This window comes from Pelodiscus sinensis, chromosome 1 (genome assembly GCF_052426305.1).
Source record: "Pelodiscus sinensis isolate ZL-2025 chromosome 1, ASM5242630v1, whole genome shotgun sequence".
In the NCBI taxonomy this organism is placed as follows: domain Eukaryota; kingdom Metazoa; phylum Chordata; order Testudines; family Trionychidae; genus Pelodiscus; species Pelodiscus sinensis.
In genome coordinates, this window is record NC_143052.1 from 216,895,492 (window position 1) to 216,913,968 (window position 18,477).

Sequence of the window (18,477 nt, forward strand, 5' to 3'; positions counted from 1 at the left end):
ACCCAAGACAAAAGCCACACAGCAAACTGAATTATAATAAGCAAACATCATTGGTATGTTCCTTTTAGGATTGTCAGATGGTTTCAACAAAAATACCGGACACTCTTGACATTACATCACAATCTACATTACATCTTATTTAGAAAATACTGGATATTTATATTTTCTCATTTATATTGTCTCAATTTGTTTCCTGAACAGAAAGCTCAAATACTGGACTGTCCGGTTCAAAACCGGATACCTGGCAAGCTTAGTTTCTTTTCAAAGGCAAACAATACAAGCTCCGTAGAACTTGAACAGAAAGAAACTAATATATTTATTAGGTATTAATGATCAAGTATTGCACTTTTGTAAGGCTGAAAATGTACATGTTGCCTTATAAAGCAGAGCCAGATGTGTTCCCTTCCACAGAGAAGTTTAGAGGCTGGGGGCCAGCCCCGTGAGGTGCTATATGCCCTCCACTCCCACAGATATTGCAGATCCAGAGGAGCAAAAGTGGGAAGGAAAGAAAGATTTGGGAGAACAAGAGGAGGAAGCAGGTAGTGCATAGGTTCAAAGGAGAAGGTTATAGTTGTTAGAGGGCGTATCCCTTCACAAACCCCTTCCCCCCACTTCCCTGGTCCTTCTCATGTGAACAAAGAACTGTAATACCCAAAGTCCGGAAATGCAAACAATTTGATGTTTATTGGTGCTAGCTTCCAGCAAGTAAAAATCCTGTTTCCTTTCCATTTTCCCTTGTTTTTTCCCACCTACTTCCTGTTTGTCCCAATGTATATAGTATTATTTTCAGGTGTACTTTAACCAATTATTCTACGGAAACGTAACTAACCAATCTTAACTTATTGTAACATGATTATCTAACCAATTATATCCCACCACCTTAATTGGTTTAAACCCAGCAAAATTAATTATACAGAAGACAGAAACACTCAAATAACCAGATAAAGATCATAAAGATAAACAATAGAGAGATGGGGAGCATAATAATGAAGCAATAAACAAATGAGGATTTCTCAGACCCAAATACAGGTTGAATTTCACTAGACCAGCCAAACCAGAGAATGTGCTGAACCACAGGAGGTCAATATTGTCTGTCAGCATTACCAACAATTCCACTGCTGTTAGATGACATTTAGGGGGCAAATTAGAGCTACATAATTGCACAGAACACTGAGATCCAGGACTTGTGGCTGTAAACAAACTTTATGGGTCTATGGGAAACTTGGCTACAACCATGATAAGTGGACATCAGGCTAACTAAAACCATGTAGGACCACGGATGTTGCTTGATCAGAGAGTGCCAGTCTATAACTTGTATTGTTAAGTGGATCTTTGCCACACAAAGCCATCAGCCTAAGTTTCCTTTAAATCTTCTAGGTTCTTCTCTTTGTGTGAAGGTAATAGATTGGATCGTGGTTCTGACAGCCCCAACATGCATTATTTCAACATGATTGGTTTGGAATGTGCCAAGAAGTGACTGCACATTTCCCAGCTCATGGATGCTCCTGCTGCTTAATCAAAAGCCTTAGCTCAAGAACAAGGCCTCAAACCATCATACAGATAGACTGTGATTTTGATTCTTTGTTTTTATACCCATGTAAAAATACACTTACATTCTTAAAGTATAGGCATAGGAGGCAGGCCTGAATATCTAGATCCTAACAATAGATAGAAACTCAAGGAGATTAGTTCTCCCTTCCTGAAAATGATCTGATACCAAGGAGCTGATCAACGAAGTCCAAGTGCAGTCTATTTTGTTAGAATATAGGGGTAGGATTCCAAGAAGTGGGAAACATTTAAAATCTTTTAGCAAAGGCAGCCAGTGTTTGCTGGTTTGGTCACAACTTAGCGGATGTTTAGTGGAAGGAAAAAAATGTGTCTACACAGCAGTAGGTTTCAAAAATTCTTGGCATTATGATCGATCTGAGTCAAAAGCTACATTCTGGGTGTTTTGATTCCTTGCTTGCTATCACACTGTAATGGGATGTCACTCACCCCACATGAGTGGACCCCTTTTGGCGGCTGAGTGCCTGTGTCTGCACTCCTTGCTCTGGTAGCCCTCCTGCAACTCAGCCCTATCTGAGCCTTTTGAGCTCCCAGAAGGAACTGCCTCACTCTAGCCCAACAGCTTCCTTGTAACAGGCTTGCTGGGCCCTTCTTGGTCATGTCCTTTGTGCCACTCTAGCTTTCTTGGAAGACTTCCCTGTGGCTTTCTGGGTGGGGTGTAGCAAAGCCACAAGTCTGCAGCAGGGACTTCAGGGCCTGGTCCACCTCGTTATAGATGTCAGCCAATAATATTCAAGATTCCTCTCTTCATTCTTGAATGATTTCTCACAGGGTTGTCCAACACATTCTGTGAAGAGGGCCATAAGGCAGTTTGAATATGGTTTATGGGCCAGCCCAGCAAAGTTAGGCTCATATCCCACCACTGATCCACAACAAAACAACTGTTGTATTTGCACAGATGAAGGGTAAAATATGACCATAATGCTGTAACTAAACTCTTAGTACCTTAACTAAAGTAATTTCATTCAGCATCACTCACTGGGAAAAATGATGCAAGACACCTTCAGGGACTTTGCTTTTTCTGTCTTTTGTTTGGACATTTACGTGCTCTCTTGCGGTGACTACACATTACAGGCCTAAAGGCTTGTTTATACTTATCAGAGGATTGACACTCTGGTGATCAAACTTCGGGGTTTGATTTAGCAGGCCTAGTAAAGACCCCAACACAGTCACATGGAATAAGGGAAGTCAATGGGAAATCCATGGCCAACAGGAAGTTGCAGGTGGCCAGAGCTGCAGACATGCAGGTAAATAAAGTGACTAGCAGCCCACCAGGGCTAACCCTCATGAAACACATTTATCTCATGGGCCACTTATTTCTCACCCCTGATTTAGAACCCAGCATGATATAGTTACTGCATTTTGAATGTCAGAGTCTGGATTATGTTACAGTACATGTGCATGAACTCTTACTTGTCATTTGATGGAGCTATACTGTGGAAAACATACAGCAAAATCTCAGTCATGTTTCAGTCTAGTCATATTTCTGCTGCGTTTTCCTCTATGACTGTTTGCATGGCTAGTTTCAGTTCATACAGCTGTTAATAGAAGGGCTGTTTTTTATACAAACGCTTATAAAAAGTAGTAGCTATTCAGCATTCTTTACTCCTGTTTCATCAATTTGATAAACAATCCACTTGACTTGGGAAATAAATCACACTCATGGTCGGAGTGCTCATCTTCTGGATAAAATATGTAGCTATGACATATCCTAGTGACCTTTGTATATCTGGAAATAGGAAATTAAACTTAATCACTAGAGGCCAAAGTAGTACAATATCTTTCTTGCAATGTACTATGAATTATGAAGCAACAGAGATAAAAATCATTCAGTTTCTTTACCTTTTGCTTTAAATCCCCCTCCAGTGGCAATGGATGCAGGAGCTGCAGTGTCAGAGTGATTGTCTGAGCCATACGTATTCCAGGGCAACTCTCATTGACTTCGGTAGGAATCTAGCCAGAGCAAGGACAGTAGATCTGACCGCTATGTAACTCCTGCCTGGAATGAACTCCAGTCATGATGGTTGTGTTGCTTGCTTGTTTTTTGTTTGCTTTTTTTTTTCACATCTTGGCTCTGGATTCTAGGGATTCAATGTGAACATTGTAACAATAGACCGGGTTTCTGCTCTCCACGAGGCCTGTCTAGGTGGCCATGTTGCTTGTGCGAAAGTCTTACTGGAGAACGGCGCTCAAGTGAGTATGAGCATATAAATGAGGCCAATACTTCCTTGGGAAGTGATGAGAACTGTGGCAAGACAACTGGCATTAGCAGAGATTCTCAATAGAGGTGCATGTATTGGATGCTTTTCATAGAGAGCGTGTGTGTTATGAGAGAGAAATTGTGGCCACAAAAGGGGACTATGTTTTGCTCACATTTCTGTAGTGGTTGCCTTTCTCCTGAAGGACTCCACCTTTTCACAGCTTGGTTGCTGTTTTGATCTCAGACATGTACCTCTTTGTTTTTCTTCTCTGAAACTTCAATCTGTTCGGTGCAAAAAAATGAGACCAAATTAATTATGACAATTCATTATGCTTTGTGCTTTCCAGAATGGTCAGTGGAATTGCCCCAAATTTTCTGATATAATTGAAATGTTTCATTTAATAAAAGCACAAAATTTTTCTACATTAGACCTAATGTAAAAATACCCTAAAAATAAAATATGAGAATATAATGATACATATGATTCATTACATTGGGTCTGTTTACAGCAGGGTGGGAAGCCTTTTTTGGGTCGGGGGCTGCTGACCCACAGAAAAATCAGTTGAAAAGCAAAAAACAACCTCCCCCCAATCCACACTCCTCACTAATGCTGACCCCGACTGAGAGGGAGAAAGACATTCTCCACATTTTCCTTGCATGCCAGTGCCCTGGGAGGCCCAGGCTAGTAGATTTTGTGTGCTCCAGCCCTATGTGGGCATGGCGGGGGGCTGAAGCAAGAGCTCCCCAATGCTGGGAGGAGCTTCAGGGGGTTGGATCAAGGTTAGCAGGGGCCGCATCCGTGGCTTTACACGTGGCTTACTGATTACTGTTCTGAAAAATTTACATCTGGAGTGGCAAAACAAAATCAAATGAGCAGTCCAACAACTGATCTATTCATTAACAAAAAAGAATATTAATACTGAGTAACCATGTTTGTACATTTAACTTATAACCCCTAGCCAGGAATTACAAACCTTGATCTTCATATTATTCAATTTCAGGTTATTTTTTAAATTACCCAGTTTAAAAAATAGAGCTTTATTGATCACATATCTTTTCAGCATACGGAAAGTCACAAATCAGAACTATCAGTTGTCACCATTTGTAAGGTATCCTTATTGTTCAGCTCTCCCCATTCCTTCTTCATTGCTAACATACAGTCTCGGTCAGTCAGTGTCTTTTACTTTACATAAATTAATAGTCAGGGACATGAGAAATTGTCCCCCATTCTGTTGACTTTCGTCAGCACTGGGGTGTTTTTCAATTTCTTTCCCTAGACTGCCATTTAGTTTAAAACAATCTTCCCTGGATTCCTTCCTTTATTACCAGATAAGTCAGTTTCCATCAGAGAGGCTTTGCTAGTGTTTTTGTAAGAAGAATTGGCTATCAGCAAGGCTTTGTCTATGCTGGTGGAAAGCATCATGCTAGAAATGCACTCACTACCTCATTTTAACTAGCAATAGTGTCAACAAGGACAGAAATGTTGAAATGATTCTAGCAGGTGTTTAAACATGACGGCTGTGTCTACACTGGCATGAATTTCCGGAACTGCTTAAAACGGAATACTATTCTGTTTTCAGTTTTTCCGGAAAAGGAGCGTCTACATTGGCAGGCTGCTTTTCCGGAAAAGCCCTTTTTCCGGAAAAGCGTCCGTGGCCAATGTAGACGCGCTTTTCCAGAAAAGAGCCCTGATCGCCATTTTTGCGATCGGGGCTTTTTTCCGGAAAAGACTACTGGGCTGTCTACACTGGCCCTTTTCCAGAACAGTGTTCCGGAATAAGGACTTATGCCCGAGCGGGAGCAGAATAGTTTTTCCGGAATAGTGGCTGATTTTGTACAGTAGAGCGTCGTTGCTTTTCCGGAAATTCAAAGGCCAGTGTAGACAGCTCGCAGTTTATTCCGGAAAAGCGGCTGATTTTCCGGAATAAGTGGCCCAGTGTAGACACAGCCGACTTGTCCTCATTTACCTTCAGTGCTATCATCATGGCAGTAAACATGTTTTCTAATGTTTTTGTTCTTACTGTAGACATGGCCTTACCATTGAATACATTGTCAAAGTGTTGAGCTCAGGAGCTGGGAGAGATGCCATCAAAACACATTAGACTGACTTGTACCAGTTTGGGCAAATCCCCTTGCACCACACATGGGAAACCACTCTAGTAGGACTTAGGAATCCAAGATGATGGTTGTCTATTCCTTCAGATATACTGTAGTCTTCATGACTGTCCTTGTATTCCTTCTGGATCTCATCTTTCTCTGGGCTTTCCCTTTCTCTAGAAGCTGAACAATCCCCTGTTCTGTACAGTTTCCAAAATAGGAGATGAGCAGTCTGGAAAAGAGCTGTAAAATGGCCTCTTTTTAAAACTTATCTATCTATCTATCTATCTATCTATCTATCTATCTATCTATCTATCTATCTATCTATCTATCTATCTATCTATCTATCTATCTATCTATCTATCTATCTATCTATCTATCTATGCAGTTCAAACAGATATATTCAACATCTTGGAAAAAAGTTAATCTTTGCACTCATTCATACGGCTGCATACTCTCCTCAGGTAGATGTTGGTGAAGCTGCTCCAAGAACTGGGAATTGATTGGCAGCATTTCATATGGGACTGCCAATTCAGCTAATCAGGCATCGAAATACAAGTAAGAACACTTAGCAAAGAAGCAACTCCTCTCCACCCAGTACTGACTCATCTGAGGAGAAAGGCAGGGATCCTGAGAAGGTTGCTTCAGAGTAAATGGCTTGGTATGGAAGGAAACAGAAAAGACTACAGCACTGCAGAAAGGCACGAGTGTACAACACTGCTTCTCTTAGAAGGCTGTGTACTTATAAAATTATATTTTTAAGTAAACAAAAATAAATAATCTTCCACTAAATAAACGCCTTAAACTAATTCTGCTCTAGAAATTGGGCTTGAAAAGAGACCAAGTTGGAAGCAGGGGGTCTTTGTGAACCTAGCTGCTCGGTTATAAGGAGAACACACTGAAGCTGTTCATCATTTTCCACTAGGACAGTTGGGATCCCCAATTCCCATTCTGTGGCACTGGCACAAAGGGCACCATGTGCTATCATACAGCATACTAGACCCATGTTATGCAGCAAGTAGCTCCTATTCAGCTTATGCAGCAGAGCTGCCCTTCTCTCTGTGACAAACGGGGACTCATGCAATGGTGTTGATTGTGAAATCTGATATCTGTGTGGCTTCTTGAAATGGAGAGAGCAGGAGATAGACAGGGCCAGAAGGTCAACACAAATGTTCACTGTGTATTTGCTTTCCTTCAAAGTTTTTGATTCAGTCAGAAAACTGCAAGTGTGTGTGGTTTGAGGTGGATGAAAACAATTTTTGATGATTATATGAAAATTCTAAATTTTCCATGGTGAAAAACCCCTTCCTTTCAGTCAGCTCTCGGTAGGAGCTCTCAGTAGAAGCTTTTCAGTGTCAGAGTTCTATGCTGCTGCTGCCCAGAGAGGTGGGGTGGCACTTAATAATATTACCCATCTCCTGCTGCAGGTCACTGAATTTGGTGGCAGATATGGATTTGGACATTAAATAAGATCAGCACTTTCCTAGTATGCTGCATTTAGCGTTGAGATGTGGGTGGTTTCCAGTGGAAGTGCATCACTTTTAAAAAAGATTGTCTGTCTATCTTGCTGTTTCAGGTCAATGCAGTCACTGTTGATGGCATCACTCCTCTATTTAATGCCTGCTGTACTGGCAGTGCAGCTTGTGTGAACATGCTACTTGAATTTGGTGCCAAGCCCCAGCTAGAGAGTCACCTTGCTTCACCTATTCATGAAGCAGTAAAGAGAGGTAATTTCAGGGCTTTGAGTACAACTAACTATAAGTAGATCTGGATTTATATTTCCTTCCTAAACAAGTGTGGGGAATTAATCTGCACCCATGGGCTACACAGCTCAATATGAGTTCTTGGTATGCTGTGTTGGGGGGGGGGGGGAGGGAGAGAGAGAGAGAGAGTGTGTGTGTGTGTTGGGCATCCTGCAGGGAGGCACTGATGTGACATGACCTCTCTTCTGTGTTATCCAGGTCATAGGGAGTGTATGGAAATTCTCGTGGCCAATGATGTTGACATTGACCAAGAAGATACTCAGCATGGAACACCCCTTTATGTGGCCTGCACATATCAGAGGACAGACTGTGTCAAGAAGCTTCTAGAATTAGGTGCTCTGGAGGCTGGGGAGGGGAAGCTATACTTGTTTGAAGTCACCACCTATTGTTTTCCCTTTAATCCTTCCCTGCTCCTGATATTAGCATTTAATTCCTCTTGACTCCAAGTACTTTGACTCCAAGTACTTTGAGGATGGGGTAAAATAAAGGATTCTGTCATTTGAAAATGATGATGAGAGGAGCAACGAAGAACTATTTGGCATAAAGTTTGCCATGTGACCTACATCAATCCCTTTTGATTATTATAAAATAAATAGCCATGTATGCTAAGCATTCACCCGTCCATGGCTCACCACATGCAGAAGGAGCAGATAAGCTAACTAAATACTCAAAAGATCCCCTATGCAGCAGGATCATGAAGATCCCCTATGCAGCAGGATACCTTCTCAGGTGATGTGGCTTGTTTTAGCCATTGCAACTATCCTGATTGGCATCTGCTAAGGCTCCGGTCCAAAATGGGTGTTACTGTCAGCCCAGGATAAGCATTTTACTCTTAGACCTTGATTGCAAAGTTATTTTAATTAGATGTTTAACACCCATTTTTTTCTGGCATTTGAATGGATCAAATGAAAGCTGCTATAGATTTTAAATACCCACTCATTTAGTAGTTAAAAAGTTCAGTATTGGGTCAATTCCTGTTGATTCGCTATCCTCTTTGTCTTACTGCTACTCTTGATGCTAATCCAGTAGCCATGTAACTTCTGGATATTGAGCACTGCTATACTCAAGAAAAGATGGCAAGTCCTGTGTGCCATCAAGTGCACTTCATTATTGATGCCAATGATGGAAGTCAAAGTATGTGATGTAAATCTTAGACTCAGCCAGTCATGTGTTTCCATGCTTTTTTCCTGGTCTATTCTTATCTGTGTGTTTTGAAGGAGCCAGTGTTGACTTGGGTAAACGATTGGACACCCCACTCCATGCTGCAGTTAGGAAATCCAGTGCAGAAGTAGCCAACTTGTTAATAGACTATGGTGCTAGCATGACATGCAGAAATGCGGAATTCAAATGTGCCCTGGATCTGGCAGCCCCCAACAGCAAAATGGGAAAGGTGCTCTTGCTTCGGGAAGGTAATGGTTCTTTTTGCTTTAATTGGACAATTTTTTATTTCCATTTTGTAAGTATTTTTCATGTTTATTATTTTGCTTTTCCATACACAGCAGCTCCCTCTGTTAGTTCTCTGAGATTCTCCATGATGTTTCAAGTCTAGCTGTCAGGGCATAGGAATGAGAGTTGAGAGACCTCACTTCAGTGCTTAGCTTTGTTATTGACTGCCTATACGATGGCAGGCAATATGATGTCTATATAATGATCCTAGTTTTAATGGATCCTTTAATCCTCAGTTTCCCGTCAGTTGAATAAGGATAGTATTTATCTGCCTCTGTAAAATGCTTGGAAAGCTATGGGTAAGAGATGCTATAAATAAGCATCAGGTATTGTATCTATTACTGTTGTTATCAACCTTATATGAGTCAACAAGCAAGCAGCTATTTTGCATACAAACCAGAAATCCCAATGAAATGTACACATCAATGGATGTAATGGAACTTATATGCAGCTCCTGGCATAAACAGCTACATGAATGTGTATAACTTGGCTACAATGAGAAAGAGGAACTTAAATCCAGTGAGTTATTCAGCTTCTCTGGTCACTGCTGTTTCATGAAGCTTCACAAAGCATACCGTTATAAAAATGAGCCTTCCTAATTTACCTGCAGTGTCTCAGAGTATTTCTGGTACCATTTAAAAAAATCTGTGTATAAAAATCCTTTCCACTAAAGACATGCCAATATTTTATCTAGCTCATCTTGCACCTTCCTCTCATGGAGAATTCTTGCCATAATGTTTTTAGCCTCCATAAGTTTATCTAACTATGGAGAGTAGTGTTTCCACTCCAACTCATCGTCTGAGGTAGTGGGTTTTATATGATCCTATATATATTTTTGTTAGTCACTAAGGTTGCATGGGACTACTCATTTCTGGAGAGTAGAAACTCTATTTCTACTTGTTTTTTGTAAAGTCAAACGCACATCCTCCCCCCCCCCCCTGCATCCCACTCCTGTTCTGCAATGTGATTTGTCCTTTTCATATTTGTTCATTTTTTTTAATTGTATCCTTTGGTATATATGGTTGTGACTACTTTCTTCCACTATTTGATCTGAGGAAGTGGGTCTGGCCCACGAAAGCTCATCAAATAAACCATCTTGTTAGTCTTTAAAGTGCTACATTGTCCTGCATTTTGCTTCAACTACCCCAGACTAACACGGCTACATTTCTATCGCACATCTAAGGCTCTGTACAACTAATAATAGTAGCTCTAAAATACATGCATGGTGAGCTGAATTATTCTTTCCCTTAGTTATACTGTTTTATAGCACATTTTCATCTGAGGAAAGCTATTTGGGTACCTACTAATTTAATAGGCTAGGCCTAGTGATCTGTAGCATTCAAAATCTTCATTAGAGCCCTTCCTAACTGTTGGTCCGCTAATAGCTTTCATCTAATCCTCAGCTATTTTCTCAAATTCCAGCAAGATGATAAAAGTTCCTTATTTTACCAAAATTCAATTGCTCTGATTTCTTTCTGTGTTCTGAGCTCAGTATTTTTCTTCTCCTCCAAGATATATTTATTTCTGTAACTGGCATCATACCCAATCTTTCCTTGTGAAACAGCCTGGCCAAGGATCTCTATGCATGTTTCCACTGTCTACCTAGAAAATACAAAATAAAACTGTGACAGGATTCTTACGATGCTGTGCTACTGTAATTCCCTGCTTGGGATGCTAACAATTGGTAACAAGCATGCAGGTCACACCCTGAGTTGTCTGTGTGGAAGACATCTGTGGCTCTCACCCTGTCTATAGCTCCATAACTAGAGGTAACACACGGGGGCACATGCCCCCAAATGCCACAGGCTGGAGGGGCAAGAGGCCAGAGCCTCTGGGTGGCCCATGGTACTAGCAGGGGGCCCTCACTGACAACTGCTCACCAGCACTAGTGACGGTAGAGAGGAGTGATGTGGCCCTAGCACCCTCCGCTACCTGGGTTCCTGGTCCTGTTTCTCCAGTAAGGGGAGAGGACTGCCCTTGCACTCACTGGCAGGAAGTAGAGCAACATGGCCAGGAGCCAAGTGAGTAGAATGAGCTAGGGCTGTGTCACTCCACTTGCCCCCCCCCCCACCACACACACTTGCTGGTGTATGTATGGGGGCCTGACTCCTGCTTATCCCCTGGGCCACATCACTTAAGGGAGTGTGCTTGAGGGTGGAGCAGAGGTGGGGAGGGGGGCAGAATAGGTGGGAAAATGAACAGCCCCTGGGCTGAAGGCATTTGTTCTGAGATAGGGATGGAGCCTATGTGGCCTATGAGTTATGTGGCCACATGACCCCCTTCTACTTGTCCCTCCTCAGCTGTCGCTTCTGGCTTCCACCAGCCTTGGTTACAACCTGCAACATGACCACAACACACTACCGGTCCTGAATTTTTTCCAAAACTGTATATTCTGCAGTGCTCTGTCGTCTTCAGGACATCTCAGAGAAGAAATATAGTCCCTTTGGTTTTTTTTAAAGACATAGAAGCACATAAAAACTTATTAACTGGGCCGAATATGCTCTTCTATTGAAACATAGCACTGAGTTGGTTTAAAGTAAAAATAAAACAAATGTACAGTAATTCCTCAGTTAACACAACAGATGTGTTTCTGAAAATGTTTGTGCTAAGCGAAAACGTGCTATGCAGGGTCAATTTTCCCATTAAAAATAATGGAAAAGGTGGGGCTTGCGTTTCAGGTAGTGTGGCGAAGTCAATTTTTTGTTGGTGCTGGGTCATCAACATTAGATATCTAGCAACACAAGATGCTGCGGTTTGTTAAAACACAAAGATAAATACGTGTGAGCAGAAGAGCACTGTGACCACGTGTGTTCATCCGCTCATGCGTATTATCACTGTTTTCACCAACTTATACCGCCACATGAAGTAGTCCACCACTTGATTGTTTTTGTGTTATTTCGAGGATGGTCGTGTTATTAAAAAAATGTTCCCTAAAAAAAATCGTGCTATTGCGAAAACGTGTTAAGCGGGCACATGTTAAACGAGTAATTACTGTATTAACAATAGTACCTAGGTTAAGTAATGCCAAGTAAAAAGAAATAAATTTAGGGTTATAAATAAAACAAGAGTGAGAATGTAACCGACACACCTAGTGGGTATGGTTCACTGTCCCATTAATTGGTACTTAGACCACTTACAGCAAGAGATAAGAATGAGTGAGAAGCAGCTTTATAGTTCAAGCGGTAGAGGCTCCGCAGAGGTCCTAGGTTCAAATCCATCTGCAGGTAGTTACATGAACCCCCATCTAAAAACCTCAGGCTTACTCTAGCAAGGTACAATCTTTACATAACCAGGTTTCTCACCTATATTCAGTTTCCAGAAACTTCCACCCCACTCCTTGGATGAAGGACCTATCTTTCTCAGCTTGCAAAAGTTCTGTTCCCTTAAAGCTGCCTGCACATGGATGCCAGAGATTACTTCTGTCCTTGCTAATAGTTCTCAACGTTCAGTGAACTTGTTTCAAGAGACATGATAATCACCTATTGTTTTTCACTTCCTGTGGTTCTGCCATCCCTCTTTATATAACTGAAGCTTCCATTGTTTTGATTCCACTTATGTCAACATCCAAAAGTTGACAGAATGAAAATCACTAGAGGGTGTTTACACTTTCTTCCTCTGTCAACAGATCATGTCTGCATTGGGGGCATCATCAACAGTGTGAGCAATGCACCATGGGTATGTATCCCACAGTGCAGCATTGTGGGAAGGCAGAGCTGATCCCTATGCATCTTGGGATTCCCTCTGAGTTTTTCCATAGCCTCCTCAGTGGCACCATGAGTAGCTCTGAACTCTCTATGCTGAGGAATGTCAAAGCAGAAGAGGAGTGTGTCCCTCTCCGATTTCCTGCAGCAGCAGTCTGCCAACTTCTGTGTTCCTAGAGTGAAGGGCAGAACAGGAGCATTCCAATGATTTGCTCTTTGCTTGTTCTGCAAACAGGGTAGCACATGCAACCAGCAGATACTTCCCGGAGGTTTGAAACGGGAGGGATGAATGCCTGCAGGGCAGCAGAGATTAAACACTAAGCGGAAGGCAGGCATTGTGGGTTACAGGTGGAAGTCCGTTCTGTCGCCAGTCAGACAGCAGAGTCTGTATTGGCTGTTTGTTGACAATAAAGAGAAGAGAAAAGAGAAACGTTTCTTGTAGGGATGGAAGTTTTATTGTCTCTGAAAAGGCGCATTTTTCCTAACAAAAGTTACATTACAGTGTGTGTGTTCTCACTGTTTTGTCTTCAAAAGGCAATTTTGGCCACAAAACTTGGTGGTACAGGCAAGCCCACTGTGATATTGATTACCAGTGTGTATTAGCTTTTAGAAAAGACGTTGCTCTATAAACACCTATAATACAATAACATCACACATGATCAGTTGATTCAATTGTTTATCATTTGAGGATTAACTTCCTTGTCTTTATAGACCAGGAAACATTTGCAATTGATTTTGTGAGGTTTCCCTTTCAAAGTCAAATTTATTCAAACATCGAGAAAGGCAACATGGAGTTGGATTGTGGAAGAAAGAACCTGGTGCTTCCTTCCTCATTTGTTATTTTAGCGGCTTTATTTATCTAACAGGTAAAAATTAGACCTTCATTACCTTTGTGGGAAGATAAAATGATACTCCAGGAGGCATATTGTTAGAAAGATCATTACAATGGTGTGTGGGGCATGAATCGAAGGGTGCTTAGTGTCATAAAAACCCAACTACATTTTTGCACCTCCAACTTGCCTGATCAAAGAAAAAATGAAAAAGGTACAAGTAGTAATACAACTGGAATACAACATGCTTGAAACTGACAGGAGATCAGATGCATACATGAGCAGCTACATCAACTGCTAATGGAACAAGTCCCTTACTTAAGCCTGTTAATTGGGACAAATATAGCCAACACCCAACCCTTCTGCCCCATGTTATTTTTGCTTCTTTCTTAATTTATCTAACAGCATCCCTGTGAGTGCCAAATATTTTTAGTCTATTGAACTTTCTGTCTGTGAATGTGAAGGGATCAGTTTCTCTGTGCACCTATGGGGATTCAGTGGGTTAACTAATTAGGAAATAGTCTAGCATTTTAAGCCTGATTCTTCTTTACATGAGTGCCCCTTTATACTATGTCATGTACTTCTAGTTAGTACATGTTAGGTTGCAGACCTGCTACTAGCAGGTCAGGCTCTTGTATCATGTATGGCTTGGCTTGCAGAATCATAGAATCATATAATTATAGAACCATAGAGCTGGAAGAGACCTCAGAAGACCATCAAGTCCAGCCCCCTGCCCAAGGCAAGACCAATCCCAATTAAATCAACCTAGCCAGGGCTTTGTCAAGCCGAGACTTAAACACCTCTAGGGATGGAGACTCCACTACTTCCCTAGGTAACTCATTCCAGTGCTTCACTACCCTCCTAGTGAAATAGTTTTTCCTAATATCCAACCTGGACCTCTCCCACCGCAACTTGAGACCATTGCTCCTTGTTCTGCCATCCATCACTACTGTAAATAGCCTTTCTCTATCCTCTTTGGAACCTCCCTTAAGGAAGTTGAAGGCTGCTATCAAATCCCCCCTCACTCTTCTCCTCTGCAGACTAAATAGACCCAACTCCCTCAGCCTCTCCTTGTAGGGCATATGCTCCAGCCCCCTAATCATTTTGGTCACTCTCTGTTGGACCCTCTCCAATACATCCACATCCTTCCTGTAATTGGGGGCCCAGAAATGGACACAATACTCCAGATGTGGCTTCACCAGAGCCAAATAAGGAGGAATAATCACATTTCTAGATCTATTGGCAATGCTCCTCTTAATGCAACCTAATATGCCATTAGCCTTTTTGGCTACAATGGCACACTGTTGACTCATATCCGGCTTCTCACCCACTGTAAACCCCAGGTCTTTTTCTGCAGAACTGCTACTTAGCCATTCAGTGCCCAGCCTGTAACAATGCTTGGGATTCTTCCATCCCAAGTGCAGGACTCTACACTTGTCCTTGCTGAACCTCATCAAATTTCTTGTGGCCCAATCCTTCAATTAGTCTAAGTAACTATGGACTCTATCCCTGCCCTCCAGCATATCTACCTCCTTTCTAGCTTAGTGTCATCCGCAAACTTGCTAAGGGTGCAATCCATCCCCTCACCCAGGTCATTAATAAAGATGTTGAACAAAACCAGTCCCAGAACCGAACCTTGGGGCACTCCGCTAGAAACTGACTGCCATCCTGACATCGAGCCATTGATCACTAGCCGCTGGGCCTGACCTTCCAGCCAGCTTTCTATTCATCTTACCGTCTATTTACCCAATCCACATTCCCTTAACTTGCTGGCAAGAATATTGTGGGAGACCATATCAAAAGCCTTGCTAAAGTCAAGGTATATCACATCCACTGACTTTCCCATAAGCTTCAGAACCTTCCTTCTCGGAGAGATACACCAGTGATGTGTTCTCTTTACAACAATTTAACAGACTGCTCAATGGTTAGTATATGTTCTGAAAATGTCTGTTATACATGGCACCACCTAGTGGCTGAACAGTATTTAATCACTCTCTCAGCCCAGCAGAAGAATCTGTCCTATCCCGTGGACTTTCCTTCTGCCCCACCATCCCCACAAATATGATTCAGTTCTGTGGGTTTCTGGAATCTTATTTTGCCGCCTCCGCCTGAAGGAGTATTTCCAACACACTGATATACAACATACTGATCTCATTGCTCCCCTCCATCAATCCCACAAGAGGAATGCTTCTATGTGGATCCCCACCAATGGACATAATGAAAGTCTTGATTTCTACATTGACTGTTTCCTCAAATGCGCTCAAGCTGACATTATCAGCAAACAACATATAACGTACAACCTCAGTCATGCAGAACACAATGCTATTCACAGCCTCAAAACCAATCCTAAAATCATACTCAAAGAGGCCGACAAAGGAGTCACCATGAACAAGACAGATTATGAACAGGAGGTGAACAGACAACTCACCAATACCAGATTCTACAGGCCTCTCTCCTGTGACCCCACTAAGGAATATAAAAAAACCATGAAAAATAACTGCTCATGACACTCCCTGATGCTGCTCAGGAACAAATTTATGCTAACCGCCCCCCCCCCCAAATCCCGGACCAGGAACTTTCTATCTACTACCCAAAATACACAAACTTGGTAATCCTGGACGGCCCATCATCGGCACACTTACCACAGGATTATCGAGCTATATCGACTCCCTCCTCAGACCCTATGCTACCAGCACTCCTAGCTATCTTCGCGATACCATTGACTTCCTGAGGAAACTCCACAACATCAGTAGTCTTCTTGAAAATTCCGTCCTAGCCACCATGGGTGTAGAAACCTTTTACACCAACATTCCACATGAAGATGGATTACCGGCTACCAAGAACACCATCCCCGATAACACTGCACACCTGATTACAGAGCTCTGTGACTTTGTCCTCACCCACAACTACTTCCAATTCAGAGACAATTTCTATCTCCAAGTCAGCGGCACAGCCATGGGTACCCACATGGTACCACAATATGCCAACATCTTTATGGCTGACCTTGAACAATGTTTCCTCAGCTCTCGCCCCCTAACACCTCTACTTTACTTACGCTACATCAATGACATCTTCATGATATGGACCCATGGAAAAGAGACTCTTGAAGAATTCCACAAGGATTTCAACTTCCACCCTAATATAAACCTCAGCCTGGACCAGTCCACACGAGAAATCCACTTCCTGGACACTACAGTACAGTTAAATAATGGACAAATTTCCACCATCCTATATTGGAAACCCATCAACCACTACATTTACCTTCATGCTTCCAGCTTCCATCCCAGACACATTTCTCAGTTGATTGTATACAGCCAAGCCCTACGATACAACCAGATTTGCTCTGACTCCACAGACAGAGACAATCACCTACAGGATCTTTAAGAGCATTCCTAAAACTGAAATACTTACCTGGAAAAGTGAAAAAACAAATGTACAGAGCCAAAAAAGTACCCAGACATGAACTACTTCAAGACAGACCCAAAAGAGAAAATAACAGAACTCCTCTTGTTGTTACCTACAGTCCACAACTCAGACCCCTCCAACGCATTATACACAATCTACAACCCATCTTGGAAAATGATCCCTCACTCTCAGAGGCCTTGGGAGAAAAACCTATTCTTGCTTACAGAGACAACCCCCTAACCTGAAATGTATTCTTTCTGGTAACCATACCACACAACCACATCATAAGCCTCCTGGAACACAGCCATGCAACCAAAAGAGATGCCAACTCTGCCCACATATCTATACTGTCAAGTATCAGAGGGGTAGCTATGTTAGTCTGATCTGCAAAAGCGGCGAGGAGTCCTGTGGCACCTTATAGACTAACTGAAGTGTTTGAGCATAAGCTTTTGTGGGCAAAGACCCACTTGGTCACATGCATCTGACGAAGTGGGTCTTTGCCCATGAAAGCTTATGCTCCAACACTTCAGTTAGTCTATAAGGTGCCACAGGACTCCTCACCGCTTGTATCTATACTGGTGAATTCATCACTGGAGCAAACAACATAAGCCACAAAATCAAAAGGTCATTTGACTGCACATCCAGTAATTTGATTTATGCCATCAAATGCCAGCAGTGCCGCACTGCTATATATATTGAACAAACTGGACAGTCTCTGCGGGAAAGAATCAGTGGACACAAATCAGATATACGTAAAGGAAACATATAGAAACCTATTGGAGAACATTTTAACCTTCCAAATCATACTATGACAGATCTCCAAGTAGCTGTCTTGTCACAAACCAACTCTACGAGCCAGATCCACGGGGAAGCATTGGGATTACAGTTCATCCGCAAATTCAATTCACATGCTAATGGACTCAGTCGTGATAAAGATTGGTTAGGACATTACCAATTTAACAACCATTGAAGGTGCTAATAGCACTCTGAGTAGTATCCTTCCTGACATGGGAATCTATCTATTGACTTTGATTTTTATCTGCTTAGGTTTAAGTAACCATTCTCCAGATACTTACTGATGCCCTGTCTCCCACACCCCTTCCCTTATTCTTCCCCCCCCCCACTCCTCTTCCCCTCTCCTATTTAGTTAGTGTTCACATCCCAAACTCATAACTCTGGTCATCTGAGGAAGTGGGCTGTGCCCACGAAAACTCATGATACCATCTACATGTTTTGTTAGTCTATAAAGTGCTACCAGACCATTTGTTTTTTTTTTCAGTATTATATGGTTAGCATTCTATTCCATTAACATACGATTAGTGAAGAGCGGCGGTTCTCATCCTTCCCAGACCACTGTACTTCTTTCAGGAGTCTTATTTGTCTTGCATAATTTAAATTTCACCACTCTTACAAAATCAGACATCATATACAAAAGTGTTACAGCACACTGTGACAGCAACAATTAAGTT

General features: G+C 42.0%; 2 protein-coding genes across 4 annotated transcripts in view; both read left to right on the top strand.

Moving 5' to 3' along the window:
• ASB11 (ankyrin repeat and SOCS box containing 11) overlaps positions 1-18,477 on the top strand; it is a 33,374-nt gene that overhangs the window by 7,924 nt on the left and 6,973 nt on the right. For 2 of the 3 annotated variants that reach the window (XM_006122821.5, XM_025184499.3), the window contains exons 3-6: positions 3,652-3,759; positions 7,440-7,590; positions 7,825-7,959; positions 8,844-9,035. In XM_006122821.5, coding sequence (XP_006122883.3) covers positions 3,652-3,759; positions 7,440-7,590; positions 7,825-7,959; positions 8,844-9,035 — 586 coding nt within the window. The remainder of the gene's footprint in view (positions 1-3,651; positions 3,760-7,439; positions 7,591-7,824; positions 7,960-8,843; positions 9,036-18,477) is intronic. The other variant, XM_025184500.3, reaches the window with a different exon arrangement.
• On the top strand, positions 15,796-17,978 carry LOC149525710 (uncharacterized). Its single transcript, XM_089777618.1, is given in 5 exon segments — positions 15,796-16,014; positions 16,160-16,982; positions 16,985-17,232; positions 17,235-17,373; positions 17,824-17,978. Coding segments are annotated over 5 exon segments (1,584 nt in total).